Raw genomic sequence first — 13,798 nt, 5'->3', positions numbered from 1 at the left:
GGGGCTAGGCAGGGTGTCTGCTCCTGTGGCTGGGACAGTTCGGCCTGCTGGCCCTGTGCAGGGCTGGGCTCTTCCCAGGTGGCCCCTGCTGGGGCCAGACCAGGCACCTGTGGGCTGGTGACTGGGAGTCCTCCCAGGTGCTGGGGGAGGGGCTGGAGGCCAGTGGTGGCTCCTTTTCCAGGCAGCTTTGAGAGCTTCTCAGAGGAGGCACCCACTGCCCTGCCCGGCCCTCAGCTGGGTGCTGAGGCTGAGGCAGTTCCCAGGGGGCTGTCCCTCGGGCAGCACAGGTGGCCCTGGTGAAAGGGCGCTCCATGGCTGGCACTGTGCCCACCTGGGACCAGAGCTCCGTCTTCACCTGGGTCCTCACTTTGAATCTAGGCAAGTGCTGGGGGTCTGAGGATAGCCCAGACTCAGGAGCGTGGGTCTGTCTTGGGAGGGAAGGGACCGGAGGACACATGATTCAGCGGCCATGGCGTGGCAGGGGGGCCACAGCCTGGCGGGATGGTGGGGAAGCTGGGGTGACCTGAGCCTTGCAGGGGCTCTCCTAGTCACAGAGAGGGGGGCTTGCAGACAAATAGGAGGTGGGGGCTCTGTGGATCCTCACCACCCCCAGGTGTGTCCAGAGCTGGGCCAGCTCTGGAGCCAAGACCCAGTGCTCTCTGGGGAAGATGGTGGCTGCCCCCAGGGCAGGGGGAGGAGGGAACCCAGCTGGGCCCCCCACCCAGCCTCACCCGCTTGACACCAGAGCCACCCCTCTCCCGCCCAGGGAGTGGGAGAAGCTATTTTAAGTTGAGCTGAGCTGGGCAAGCTGCCGGGAGAGGGGCAGGTGGTGGGAGGGAGGGGCTCCAGCAGGACCTGCCCTCCTCTCGGCTCAGAGCTGCTCCCCCAGGTTGGCCAGAGAAGTTGAGGGGCTTGGCCTCCCCAGTGTCAGGCCTGCTTTGGAGACTGCCCTGAGGGACCTCAGGACCCAGAAAAGGATGTCAGGGTCGGGGTGGGAAGACAGGGAGACCCAGGCAGACCTGCCCCACCCCCAGGCCCAGCAGTGCTCCCTGGCGGTCTCCCCAGTTCAGCATCTAGACCTAAGGCTGCAGTGGCCCCTGCAGACCCTGGTGCGTCCTTGCCGGCAGCTCCTCCAAGAACCGGGCCAGGCCTCCAGGAGGGAGCTGGTGCTGGGTCTCAGGGAGGCTGCCCGGCACCGCCCACGCAACCCCGCCACAGGCAGGCGTCACCTCCCACTCACTGCCCTGCCTGCTCTGAGCATTTCCGCATTGGGAAGTCCGGGTCCCGCCGCCCACTGCCTACCTCAGCCTGGACTCCAGGCCTGCCCAGGCCCCTCAGAGCACAGCCAGTCCCCTCTGCCCACTTCCACGCACATGGCATCCTGGACTAACCCGAGTCCTGGAGTCTGGGGTCTCTCCCTCAGGCTCTTTGTCTGGGGTGAGACCCCTGTTGGCTGGACTCCCCCATCAGCACCGCGACGTGTGTGCCTGCACACGTGGTCATGTGTGTGAGTGGTGTCTGGCACACAGACTTGGCGCAGTGCCCCAAGCTAATTGTGGGGTTCAGCTGTGATGGGGGAGGCGGGGCTGGGGTGACCGCCGCGTCGCTGACAGGCTGACACAAGCTGACGGCGAGATTACAGGCCTTGCTCACTCCTCACTCGCTGGGGCCCTCACCCACCCGCCCCCGTGCCCACCCCCGGGGGTGGAAAAGGGGCTCTGGGTGGGAGTTGGTCTTGGGCCAGCTGCAGCCACCATGATCCTCTGGCTGCCCTGGCCAGCAGCCGCCAGGACCTGGTCTCCGGCCCGCCAGCTGTGGGGGTGAGCTGGAGAAGGGGGAGATGTGTGGGGGCCGTTCAGGGTGGGGCTGCGGGCAGGGCAGGGACGCAGACGTCGGCACCGGGGGCTTGTTGCCAGCAAGGCTTAGGGTTAGAGTCTGGCCCCCAAATCCCACCCCCGTCTGAGCCTCTCCTCGTCCTGATGAGCTGATGGCCCCCTGGCAGTGGCGACAGGCCTCGTGTTTTTGTGCCCTGAATGCCTGGCAGTGCCCACTGCCCCCTCAGCCAGCCTGTGGAGTGGGGGCTCCTGATCTGAGGGGCTGCCATGGCGGGAGGGGCAGGGGCGAGGCTGGAGGGGGGTGGCCAGGGAGGGGGCCGCAGCCACGTCCAGGCTGGACGGTGGTGGCTGGGGCCCAGAAAGGGGCTGTTGGGAGGAGACAGGTGGGCCCACAGGCCCAGTGCGTGTGGGAAGCGTGCTCCGGAGCCGACTGGATCCCGCTTTCTGTCCGAGGGCCTGGGAGGCCCCGTGCCCTGGATGTGCCAGGTGGGCTGTGGCCCGAGGGAAGGCAGAGGAGGGCCAGGAAATTGGGGGAGGCAGCTCGACTGCTGGCATCGTGGGGGCCCCAGTCGCAGGGCACCCACGTGTGTGGAGGCTGCAGTGGGCACAGAGGGAGGGGCTGGGGCGGACACCCTTGGCTTTGCCAGGTTAGCTCACGGGGCGCCTGAGGGCCAGGGCTAGACACAGAGGCCCTGGGTGCCAGGCGACCTCAGGCCGCAGCCACAGGGGCTGCGAGGTGGCCTGCGTGCAGCTGGGGAAGGGTCACCACAGGGAGGCAAGTGGGGGCCATGGCTGACCCAGGCCAGGGCAGGGTGACAGGGAGCACCCTAAGGCATGCTGCAGAAAGGCCCCGGGGCTTCTTGGGGCACACCCAGGATCCTTGACTGGTGACCTCATCACTGCCAAGAGCCAGGGGTGACTTTTCATGCTGGGACCCAGAGTCCAGACTGCAGGGGAGGCGGACCCCAAGAGAGGAGCCACCTCACGAGCCCGGGCTAGCGGGGAAGGGGCTGGTGACAGCCTCTACCTGGGAGGTGTCCTTGGCCCAGGGTCCTGCGGGAGCTCCCGGGCTGACGCAAGGCTCCGGCTAGGAAGCCAGTCTGTTCCTGGCGCCCCGCCCCGCCCCACCCCTGCTCCTAGGTCAGCTTGTGCGGAAAGAGCTCAGCCTTCGCCTGGGTGAGTCTGGCCTCCACCTGGGTGAGTCTGGCCTCCACCCTGGGTCCGGGGTCACGCATGATTGGCAGCTAGGTTGGCGGGAGGAGCCCTGGGACCACCCGAGGCAGGGGCGAAGCGCTCACCTTGCCCTTTACTTGGCCGGGAAGACTCAGGTAATGGCCGGCGGAGCACTTCACCCTGCCTGACGCCAGGTGAGCGCTTCCAGGGGAAGTCTCCCTGGGCCCACGTGACCGTCTCCACCGCCGTCATTGTTACTCCGAGTCAGGCTCCCGCCCACCCGGCGCGTCCTGGGGTCCCCGGGCCTGGTGAAGCTGGTCCAGAGAGCCGGAGCCCACGCGCTCCCCTCCAGGTGTGCGCGGGGCGCAGGGCCAACAGGTGGGGCGGGGCGCCGGGAGTCACCGGGGGGCGCGGGCGGACAACTGCCGAGCTCGGGCGCGCGAGTGGCAGCGGGCAGCGCCCCTGGCCCAGCCCCCGTGCTCCCCGGAGGAGCTGCCGCCGCGTCCTCGCCCCCCGCCCGGCGCCGTCCTCCCTCGCCGTCCCCAGGTAACCTCCCTGCGCTCCCCGGGGAGTCTGGCGGCGGCGTCGCCTGGGGAGGGGGCTCTGCCTGGGAGGAAGGGGGCCTGGGCCGTCCTCACCGGAGGGGGTGCCCGGCCCGGCGCAGGTCGGGTAACAGGCTCAGAGTCTCACCCAGTAGATGCCCCTCCCCGGCCCGCAAGCTCTAGGGGCTGAACTCTGACCCGAGTCACCCAGGCGGGTGGGGGTGGGGCTGGGTGCGGGGGGGCCCCTCGCGTCCGCCCCGGGGCCGCCGCTGTAGCCCTGCGAGGGGCGCGCCCGGGGCGGGGGCTTGGAGCGGGCGGAGGCCGCGCCCACCCCCGCCGAGGCCTCTCGCGCTTGTTTTGAAAACAGCGAGGCTGGAGGCTGCGATTCGCGCTGCGCTGCCGATGTGTTTCTTCCCGGTGGTTTCGGGCTTGGCTGATTGCGGATTTGCACGCTGGTCGCGAGCAGAGGCCCCGCCCCCGGCGGCCGGTCGGGGGTCTCCCGCTGCTCCGTAGCCCCCACCCGTGCGGAGCAAGCCACTCAGAAGTCTCTTCACCTGCCCTGGGGTGGCACAGCCCCCACTTTGTCAGAGGTGGCCTCTCCCCCGCCCTTGGGGGTCCCTAGTGCAAGGCCTGTCTCCCTCCCAGGCTTTTTCTTTTTTTTTTCTTTGAGACAGAGTCTCACTCTGTTGCCTGGGCTAGAGTGAGTGCCGTGGCCTCAGCCTCGCTCACAGCAACCTCAAACTCCTGGGCTCAAGCCATCCTCCTGCCTCAGCCTCCCGAGTGGCTGGGACAACAGGCACGTGCCACCACACCATCTAATTTTTTCTATTTTTTAGTAGAGACGGGGTCTTGCTCTTGCTCAGGCTGGTCTCAAACTCCTGACCTCAAGCAATCCTCCTGCCTCGGCCTCCCCGAGTGCTAGGATTACTGGCGTTTGCTGCGCCCGGGCCCTCCCAGGCTTTTGACCCCTAGATGGGCCTGCATAGTGCTGGCAGCCTCCCCTCACAGAGCCAAGGGTGGAGGGCTGTACCTATCCCCTCCCCCACCTGTCCCCACCTGGACCTCAGCCTGGAATTGAATTGTCCCTTCCTCTGTGTCTGCCAGTGCCTGGGTGGCCTTCTTGGTCCCTGTCCGTGCCTGAGTGCCTCTGCCCCCCAGTCCCAGCCCTGCCTGGTGCCCCCCAGCCTGCTGGCCTGGCCTAGCGCAGCCCCCAGACTGAGACCTTCCTGCCCCTGGGCCTGACTGCTTTGCGCCGATTTGATTTTAGCATTCAGAAATTGCTCAATCTGTGTTTGCTTGAAAATACCAAAAAGAGCCGCCAACTTTGTCCCACACCCCAGAAACCTGGGGAAGACGAGGGGTGCTTGGACCAGGGGTGCTCGGACCAGGGCCGACAGCTCCCAGCCTTTGGCCTTGTCCTGCCCCTGCAGACGCCTGGTGGGGTGGGGGTGGGCAGAACCCGCCTGTGCTAGGGGCCTGGCGGCTGCTGGTTAAAAAAGGAACCTGCGGAGGGAACTCGGAGGGTAACCAGCCGGAAAGGGGCTCGTGCTGCTTCTGCTCAGTCTGGGGCGTGGGGGAGGCCCAGAGCCCCTGGCCTGCCCCTGCCCCTCGGAGTCTGGCTGGGGGCGGAGACACTTGTGTGTTGGAAGCCTGGGGACCGGCCGGCCGCGGGGCCAGGTGTTCTTTAGGCCCCTGCTCAGTGCGCCTTCCTGGTTCACTCGGCTGTGACCCATTGGTGCCCACCTGGCCAGATCCGGGGTTTGGGCCTTGCTCAATGAAGACCACAGGCCTTAGCGGGTGAATGGCAGTCCCTCCGGTGTGGGTCCCGGAGGGCGTCTCAGGGTTCTGAAGAACAGTGGGAGTTTGCAGGGAACAGAAAGCAGGCGTGTGGCATCCTGATGCCAGCGTTCCCGGGGCCCTCTCTGAGCAGGCCCTGCTGCGAGGATTTCCACACACGCCCCCTCACGCAAACCTCAAGGCAGCCCTCTGAGGTGGGACTATTCTTACTCCCAGGCTACACATGGGGAAACCAAGGCACAGAGCAGCTTTGTAAATAGCCCACATGGCCCAGCTAGAAAGTGACAGAGTGAGGGTTTGAACCCAATAGTCTGGCTCCAGAGTTGGGCCTTGAGGCCACTGCCTGCTTGGAGCTCTGGGTGTGTGACCAGAGCCACCAGGGCAGGGCTCAGCCAGGGCCTCAGAGGCCTGTGGGCTGGGAGAGGGGCCTTTATCTGGAGTAGCTGGGAGGGACCCTCCTTTGTGCAGGGAGCGGGTGTCCCTGGCAAGAGGCTGGCCTCCCTTGGCCTTGCCTGCAGCAGGCCCCCCCAACCTGGGTCAGGGGAGGGTGGGCTTGGGGGTGTGCCGCGGGGAGAGGTGTCGGGGCTGGAGGAGGCTGAGGGAGCAGGTGCAGAGCACAGAGGCTGGGAGCTGACCCTTTGCGGTGGCAAAGGGAGCACTGTGAGCTCTGTGCCACCCCCAGCGCAGCCTCCTCCCTCACTGGCTGCCCCACCGAGTGCAGGCGGGTCCAGCTCTCTCCATGCATCCTCCCTGCTCCTCCCTGCGGGCCTGAAGTGCCCTGGGTTTGGCTGCTGAGTTTTCGGAGGCGCACCTTTTGCCCCCCTCACAAGGCTGTATTGAGTCTCCTCCCTTCCGACCCCTTGCTCTGCCCCCCCCCGCCCCCCAGCCACTTGGCCAGGTTAACCCCTCCCTGCTCAGCGTGGAAGCGTTGTCCCTGTGTGCAAGGGTGGTACATGCCACCCTTCCCGCCTCACTCCTGCAGGTCCCCCTTGGACTCAACCCTGGGTCCAACCCTGGGTCCTGCTGTCCTGCTGGGGGCAGGTGGGGGCCATGCAGGGGTGCATGCTGCACAGGGCAGGTGGAGGGTCCTTGTGGGGTGGGGAGGGGAGGGCTGGGCCTGGTGGGACCTCTGGCCCCTGACCTAGCCAGGCTGGGAGTGAGCCCTGCAGCCAAGCAGGGTTCCAGGGTTCCGTGGCTGAGCCTTGGTGGGGGTGGTCACGGCCGGCCCGGAAAGCCGAGTCCTGAGGCCACGTGAAGCCAGAGGAGTGGGCTGGGGAGAAGCCATAGTACTGTTAGGTGTGCGGCTTTGTGTTTAGACAAGTAATACGTATTTTGTTTTTGAAGTTACTGTGTTATCCTGGGCCCCTCCTTCTTGCCCCCTAAGTTCAGTATTTTCAATTTACATGAGGGCTTCAGGCCTTCAGCAGGTAACCGTGTGGTGATGGTGCGGTGTCAACGCAGGCCACCACCTGCAGCTGCCACGTGGTTTCCAGCGTCCTCGGTGGGTGTGCGTGGTTGCCAAAGTTTCACTGCAACAAACCGCACGCCTAGAAGTGCCTTGGTCTGTGCCCACCTGTGGATGTGGGGGTTTGTCCAGAATGCCAGGGTACAGTAGCAAGCATTGCCAAGCGCTACAGTGTAACATTCTCCCCTACAGTGTAACATTCTCCCCGGCTGTTCCTGAATGAATTCATTTAGTCTTTAAACCCCCTGGGGGTAGCTCACTGTTACTGTCTCCCCTCCACAGATGGGGAAATGAGGTACAGAGAAGTTAAGTAACTTGCGCAAGGTCACACAGCTAGTAAGTAGCGTTTTAGGGTCAGGGGTATGCCTATTTTCAGAAAGCAATTTTTATTTTATTCGGAGTAATAAACTAGTGGTAAACTAGTTTAAAAAGGCTGACAGTACCAATAAACTTGGCCCTGAAAAGAGGAGAGAGGGGTGTGCCAGGCTTGTGTTCTGGGAAGAACACGTGAGCTGTTTGCCCTGAGCTGGGGCCTGCAGGGAGGCTAGGTGGGGGCCTGTGGGCTCTTTCTTCCCCTCCCCTCCCCCAGCACCAAGGCGGAGCAGAGGGGACAGGTGGCGGCAGGCTGGGCTCCTGGTGTGACCACTGTCTCTCCTTTGCCTCCTAGAGAATCTTGATGCCGGCCTGGAGCAGAAACTGAACGGGACCACTGGAGCCGTGGTGAGGGGGCTGTGCCCACCTGGGGAAGGCAGTGGGTGGCTGGGCCGTGTAGACAGTGAGGCTGGAGGTGTCTTGAACCACCCTGAGTGGTGTTCTTGAGTCCCTGTCTAGGCAGGTTGCAGCCACATGTCCCTCTGCAGCCCCTCCCATGGCCTGTCTGGATGGACTGGACACAGAGGTGTCAGGGGGGAGGGCCCAGAGCTCAGAACTCAGGGGTGCCCTGTGCACACGTCGGCCCGATCCCAGGCAGGCGAGTGTGACCCTGGGCGGGGTGGGAGCCTCCTTGTCTGTGGGGCGCTGTGGGGCCCCCAGTTCTAGGCTTTTGTGCAGGTGGAGCCTAGGTCAGCGTGTGGGCGCTGGGTTCTGGAACATACAGCTGGGAATTTGGGGGGTGGTGTCCAGACATTTCCTGGGCCAGCCGCAGGCCACAGCTGGTGTGGCTTCTTGAAAGTGCACCTCTGAACTTGAGCCAGGAAGAAGGCTGCCTGGTGCCCCTGAGGAAATCCCCTCCGCCCTGTGTCCATGGGGGTCCCAGGACAGCTTCAAAACAGGAAGCTCCTGCTGCCCGCCTGCCCTGCTGTTCCAGGAACGCCGGCAGCAGGAAGCTCAGCTGGCTGTGCCTGGCGCCTCCGGCTCGGCTGCCTGAGCTTTGCCGTGGTCATGGGTCACCCTTTGCTCCTGGGCTTGGCCAGGCAGGTCACCTGAGGCCGCCTCTGTCTAAGCAGCAGGGAGCTGCCACTTGTGGAGCGAGGTCCCACCCCCCTGCCTGCCACTCTGGAAGGCCTGGGCTTGGCAGGGCCTCCGAGCCCTGTGGTGTCTGGGCCAATGTGGTTTTCCTTGGTGGCACATGTGGTATCTATCGAGCACTTAGGGTGTACCAGCCCCGGGGGCACCTGGGCCAGGACAAAGATGGGCTCCTGCCCAGGGGCCTCAGCCAGGTAGCCGTGTGCCGGAAAAGGTTGACCAGAGGGGTGGAGAGCGTTCTTCCTGCAGCGTCCTGTGGGTCAGGAGGGAGAGGCCCCCACACGGGGGGGTACAGGCTGGGGGCCGTGCAGTGGCCGGCGGGGCCCAGAGCCAGAGCTTTTCCTGAAAGGAGGCGCCCAGGGTTCCCCTGGCTGATCCAGGCCTTGGGCTGGGGTTTGGGCAGGCCAGCCGCCCTGCGGGACTGGACTGGCGAGAGGGTGCGTGGCTCCACCCCGCTCTGGCTGGGCCCCCGCCCCCGCCCCCGCCCCTGCTCCGCCCGGTACATTCCATTCATTCCCAACTTGCGGTTGGGCGGAACGGGAGCGTTGCTGGGCCGCGTTGCTGGGCCGACCCTGGTGAGCCTGGGCCTGGGCGTGGGCTGAGGCCCTGCTGGGCGGACTTAGGGGTGGGGGCAGCTGGGCCTGCAGGGGGCAGCCGAGGCCCAGGCCCGTCTCATCCCGGGGAGGCCCGCCAGAGTGGCCGTAGTGGGTGTGGGGAGTGATCTGGCCCCTCGAAGGCCGCCGGGCTCTGAGCAGAGTCTGGGAGTCCCTGGCGTCCAGCTGGACCCTGCCCTCCCCTCTAGACGGGCAGCTGAGCCACCGCCGAGGACCCTGGGTTGGGCAGAAGCCCCCTCCCCCAGGATCTGCCTCGTTGTCCTGAGGGGCTCGTGAAATCTTCCTGCCTCTGACTAAGGCCACCGTCTTCTCCCCAGTCCGATCACCCCCGTCTTGGTGAAGCCTGGAGTTGCGATGGCTCCTCCCTCCCTCACGGCTCTGCCTTGGGCCACCTTCACCTCTGCCCCACCAAGCTGCCAGGGACCTCCCTCCCGGGCCCCCGTCTCCCACCCTCTTGGTGGTCACCTCTCCCAGCAGCTGCCGGCTCGTGGGCATGAGGGTCCCCAGGGGCTGGGCAGGAACTGAGCGCTGTCACCCGCATGCTGGGTGGGGGTTCTGTGCAGAGGCAGGAGCTGCCTGGCTGAGGGGCACCTTGGCCACGGGGAGCCGGAGGCCAGCCAAGCCCTGTGTCTCACAGGGGGACCCTGGTGGGAGGGTGTTGTCCGTTGGTTGCTTTAACTATGCTTCCTGCAGAGGTCTGAGGAAGCTTGTGGACAATCAGAACAGAGGGACGCAGGATGGGAGCGGAGAACAGCCACAGCCTGGTCAGGGGTGTCCTAGGGGCCTGAGCAAAGAAGGAAGCGGGTTTGATGGGAGGGTTACAGGGTCCGTGAGAAAAAGCTGCCCCGTTCCGATAAACACAGCCTCACCCAAAGCTGGGGCCCCAGAGGCTGCTCTCCCTTGGCACCAGAGCAGAACAGCTTCCACCCTCCCGGGATGCAGAAGTGCAGCGGTCAGGGGCTGTGCCGCCCCCGCTGCGGGTCAGAACCCCCCCACCGACCAGCAGCGAGGCCCTGGGCAGGGACTTCCCTTCTCCGTGCCGCAGTCTGTTCTCCTGACAAACAGGCCAATAACAGCAGCTCCACAGGCTGCTGCGGGCTCAGGGGAGAAAGTCCACCGAAAGCACCCAGGTCAAAGCCTGGCCCAAGGCCTGTCCCATGGAGGTGTTGGCCGTCGCCTGGTGCACACAGGAGGGACTGTCACTGGAGGGTTCCTGGCTCTGGTTTTATGATGTTTTCGCCTTGTGGTCTGTTCTTTCCATACTTAAAGTTATGAAATAGGCAGTGGGAAAGATTACTTTTTCAGGGGATAAGAGCGTGTGCAGGCGGTGATGTTCAAGCGGTCCTTAGAGGGTGCAGCCCCTCTGGGGCGCAGGGTTGGGCCTTGCACGGGGAGTTGGGAAGCTGGCGGTGGCCGGCCCCACCCAGCACCTGCTGCGGCAGGGCTGCCCCAGACACCTGGGAGCCCCGGTCACAGGTGCACTCAGCTAAGGTTATGGCGGATCCAGGAGAGGGCAGCTGTGGGGGAGACTGGGGTAGGGGACTCTGGGACAGAGCAGGGTCCCCAGAGGGAGAGGAGCACAGGCCACCTGGAGGTGGGGAAGGCCTGGAAGCAGAGCAGCCCTGGCGCCACTCGCTCCTGAGTCTCGCTTGATGCTGGTGCCCCTGAGTCGGGGACGGAGGGCCACACGGGTTCAGGGTCCACTTTTGGGGGCCTCAGGTCTTCCTGCAGTTGGGGGTCCTTAGCCCGGCCTCACCGTGCCCAGCAGGTCTGCCCTCATCCACACGGGCCCGGGCCCAGGCCCCTGAGGAGTCCCAGCGAGACGCGTGCACGGACGTGGCCGGCCCAGCCCCACAGGCGGCCTCCCTCTCCGGGACAGCTCCCAGCTCCCGGAGCCCCGTGCCAGGGTCCTGCCTCCCCGTTCCCATGGCCACGGCTGTGTGCTGGGGGGCACTGCGGGCTCCTGCTGGTTCACCCAGGGGAAGGGGGCCTGGCGGGGCCGGGGAGGCTGGGCGGGGGCCCTGGCAGCGGGTGGGGAAGTGGGGAAGTGGGGCCGGGCTGCGGCCAGAGCGGCTGTGGCGGCGGGTATCGACTGTGTGCACTCGCTGGGCTTCCCCTCGCTCCCGGCTGCACTGTCCTCTGTGTCTCTTCGTTCCACGCGTGGTCGGCCTGGGCCTGTGCACTGGGGCCAGCGCCTCCCTGACCACCTAGAGCTTCTTGGGGTCACCAGTTGCGGGTACATGTGTGAGCACCTGGGAGACCTCCTGGAACTGTGGCAGGTCCGGGCAGGCCTGTGGGGCTTTGGAACCTGGAGCTGGAGGCCAGAGCACCGTCTCCCGGGTGGTCCTGTGCCAGGCAGGGGCAGTGGCTGGGCCCCGGTCGTAGGTTAGACTGCAGGGTAAACTCGAGAAGGGCTGGGAAATGGTCTCCTTCAAGATCTTCAGAGAGGAGCAGGCGTGAGACAGCCGGCAGGGACCGGGTGCTGGGTTCCCCGGTTCGTGGGGTGCCTACCACGCCCTCCAGCCTGTGTTCTGGTCATTCAGGATGGGGGCTGGGCGGGGGGCTGCTGGAGAGGGCCTCGACGGAGGGTCCTCTGGGCCGGGCGCCCCTGACCCTTCTCTCTTCCCGCAGGGTGCCGGGGCAATGGCACTGCTGCTCTGGGCCCTAACCCTCCTGGGCCTGGTGGGTGTGGGTACGGGCCTGCGGCCCCGCAAGCTGGAGTCCTTCCGCAGCGAGACGGAGCTGAACCACCTGGTTGTGGACGAGGCCTCGGGGGTGGTGTACCTGGGGGCGGTGAACGCGCTCTACCAGCTCAGCGCCGACCTGCAGCTGGAGCAGCAGGCAGCCACGGGCCCAGCCCCGGACAACAAGAAGTGCACGCCGCCCATCGAGGCCAGCCAGTGCCACGAGGCCACGCTGACCAACAACGTCAACCAGCTGCTGCTGCTCGACCCGCCCAAGAAGCGCCTGGTCGAGTGCGGCAGCCTCTTCAAGGGCATCTGCGCCCTGCGCTCCCTGCGCAACATCTCCACGCGCCTCTTCTACGAGGACGGCAGCGGCGAGAAGTCTTTCGTGGCCAGCAATGATGAGAGCGTGGCCACGGTGGGGCTGGTGAGCTCCACGGGCCCGGGCGGCGAGCGTGTGCTGTTCGTGGGCAAAGGCAACGGGCCACACGACAATGGCATCATCGTGAGCACCCGCCTGCTGGACCGGGCCGACGGCAGGGAGGCCTTCGAGGCCTACACAGACCACGCCACCTACAAGGCCGGCTACCTGTCCACCAACACGCAGCAGTTTGTGGCTGCCTTCGAGGACGGCCCGTACGTCTTCTTCGTCTTCAACCAGCAGGACAAGCATCCGGCCCGGAACCGCACGCTGCTGGCGCGCATGTGCAGACAGGACCCCTACTACTACTCCTACCTGGAGATGGACCTGCAGTGCCAGGACCCCAGCGACGCACAGGCCCCTGCCTTTGGCGTCTGCCTGGCGGCCTCCGTGGCCACAACGGGTGCTGGCAGGGTGCTCTACGCCGTGTTCAGCAGGGACGGCCGGAGCAGTGGGGGGCCTGGTTCAGGCCTCTGCCTGTTCCCCCTGGAGGAGGTCCACGCCAAGATGGAGGCCAACCGCAACGCCTGCTACACGGGCACCCGGGAGGCAGCGCGAGACACCTTCTACAAGCCCTTCCACGGCGAGATCCAGTGTGGCGGCCACGTGCTGGTGCGTGTGCTCAGTGCTTCTCGCACAGACTTGGACCACAAGTGCCTGGGTCTGTGTGTCCCCGCCTGGTTGGCCGTGCGTGTGTGCTGTGTAGCTGGGGACCCAGAGCACAGTGTGCCTGGGTCTGCGTGTCCCCGCCTGGTTGGCCGTGCGTGTGTGCTGTGTAGCTGGGGACCCAGACCACAGTGTGCCTGGGTCTGCGTGTCCCCGCCTGGTTGGCCGTGCGTGTGTGCTGTGTAGCTGGGGACCCAGACCACAGGGTGCCTGGGTCTGCGTGTCCCCGCCTGGTGGGAGCTGTGTGTGAGCCGTGTGGGTGGGTTTGGGCCAGCATGAGCCGTGCACACGTGGGTGCTGCATCTCGCCGTCACGTGGCCTGTGTTCAGTGGCGTGTGCTGGAGGACAGGGGCTCTGGGCGGGGTCTGCCTGCCACTGACGTGTGGTCTGCAGGGCGCCAGCAAGAGCTTCCCGTGTGGCTCGGAGCACCTGCCCTATCCGCTGGGCAGCCGCGACGGACTCACGGCCACCGCTGTGCTGCAGCGTGGAGGCCTGAATCTGACGGCCGTGACGGTAACCGCCGAGAACGGCCACACTATTGCTTTCCTGGGCACCTCCGACGGCCGCATCCTCAAGGTGAGGGCAGGGCAGGGGCCCCCGACAGGGCCTGTCTGTGCAGAGGCCTCTGGCCTCACCCCTGTCCTCACACCCGCAGGTGTACCTCACGCCGGATGGCACCTCCTCGGAGTACGGCTCCATCCCCGTGGAGATCAACAAGAGGATCAAGCAGGACCTGGTGCTGTCCGGGGACCTGGCCAGCCTGTATGCCATGACCCAGGACAAGGCAAGCACCGCCTGGGACGGCACCTCAGGGCAGGGCGCCGGTCACTGTGACCCAGGCATCGCGACTGCCTGGATGGGCAGGGGAGGCTGGGGGCACTGCGGACCCCAGGCCGAGCTGCTGTCCCTGGGCTGCACGGGGCCCACCCGGCGGTTCCTGGGCAGTGTTGCCACCCTGTCTCTGCACCTCTGTCTCCGTCTGTCCTGTGCCTTGCCACGTCTCTCTGCGGCCCTGCCGCTGCCCTGTCCCGATGGCAGGGAACTACGTAGCCTCTGCAGCCCCCAGGCTCATTGGCGGGTTGGTACAGGAGCCCCTCAGGCCGGACCTCGCAGCCCCCAGATGTCCAAGCACCCTCA

At 65.9% G+C, this 13,798-nt stretch overlaps 1 protein-coding gene across 8 annotated transcripts in view; it reads left to right on the top strand.

The window, feature by feature from the left end:
* The window catches only part of PLXNB2 (plexin B2), a 30,106-nt gene that overhangs the window by 3,932 nt on the left and 12,376 nt on the right, over window positions 1-13,798 (top strand). For 2 of the 8 annotated variants that reach the window (XM_069490654.1, XM_069490651.1), the window contains exons 2-5: window positions 7,480-7,532; window positions 11,522-12,607; window positions 13,055-13,237; window positions 13,317-13,445. In XM_069490654.1, the coding sequence (XP_069346755.1) occupies window positions 11,534-12,607; window positions 13,055-13,237; window positions 13,317-13,445 (1,386 nt within the window). In that variant the 5' untranslated portion in view covers window positions 7,480-7,532; window positions 11,522-11,533. Of the gene's footprint in view, window positions 1-3,039; window positions 3,322-7,094; window positions 7,149-7,479; window positions 7,533-11,521; window positions 12,608-13,054; window positions 13,238-13,316; window positions 13,446-13,798 lie in introns of those variants that run through there. The other 6 variants (XM_069490648.1, XM_069490650.1, XM_069490647.1 and 3 more) reach the window with 6 other exon arrangements.

The sequence above is a fragment of the Eulemur rufifrons genome, chromosome 16 (genome assembly GCF_041146395.1).
Source record: "Eulemur rufifrons isolate Redbay chromosome 16, OSU_ERuf_1, whole genome shotgun sequence".
NCBI classification, from domain to species: domain Eukaryota; kingdom Metazoa; phylum Chordata; class Mammalia; order Primates; family Lemuridae; genus Eulemur; species Eulemur rufifrons.
The sequence above is the reverse complement of the archived record's forward strand: the minus strand, read 5'-3'. Positions and strand labels throughout refer to the sequence as shown.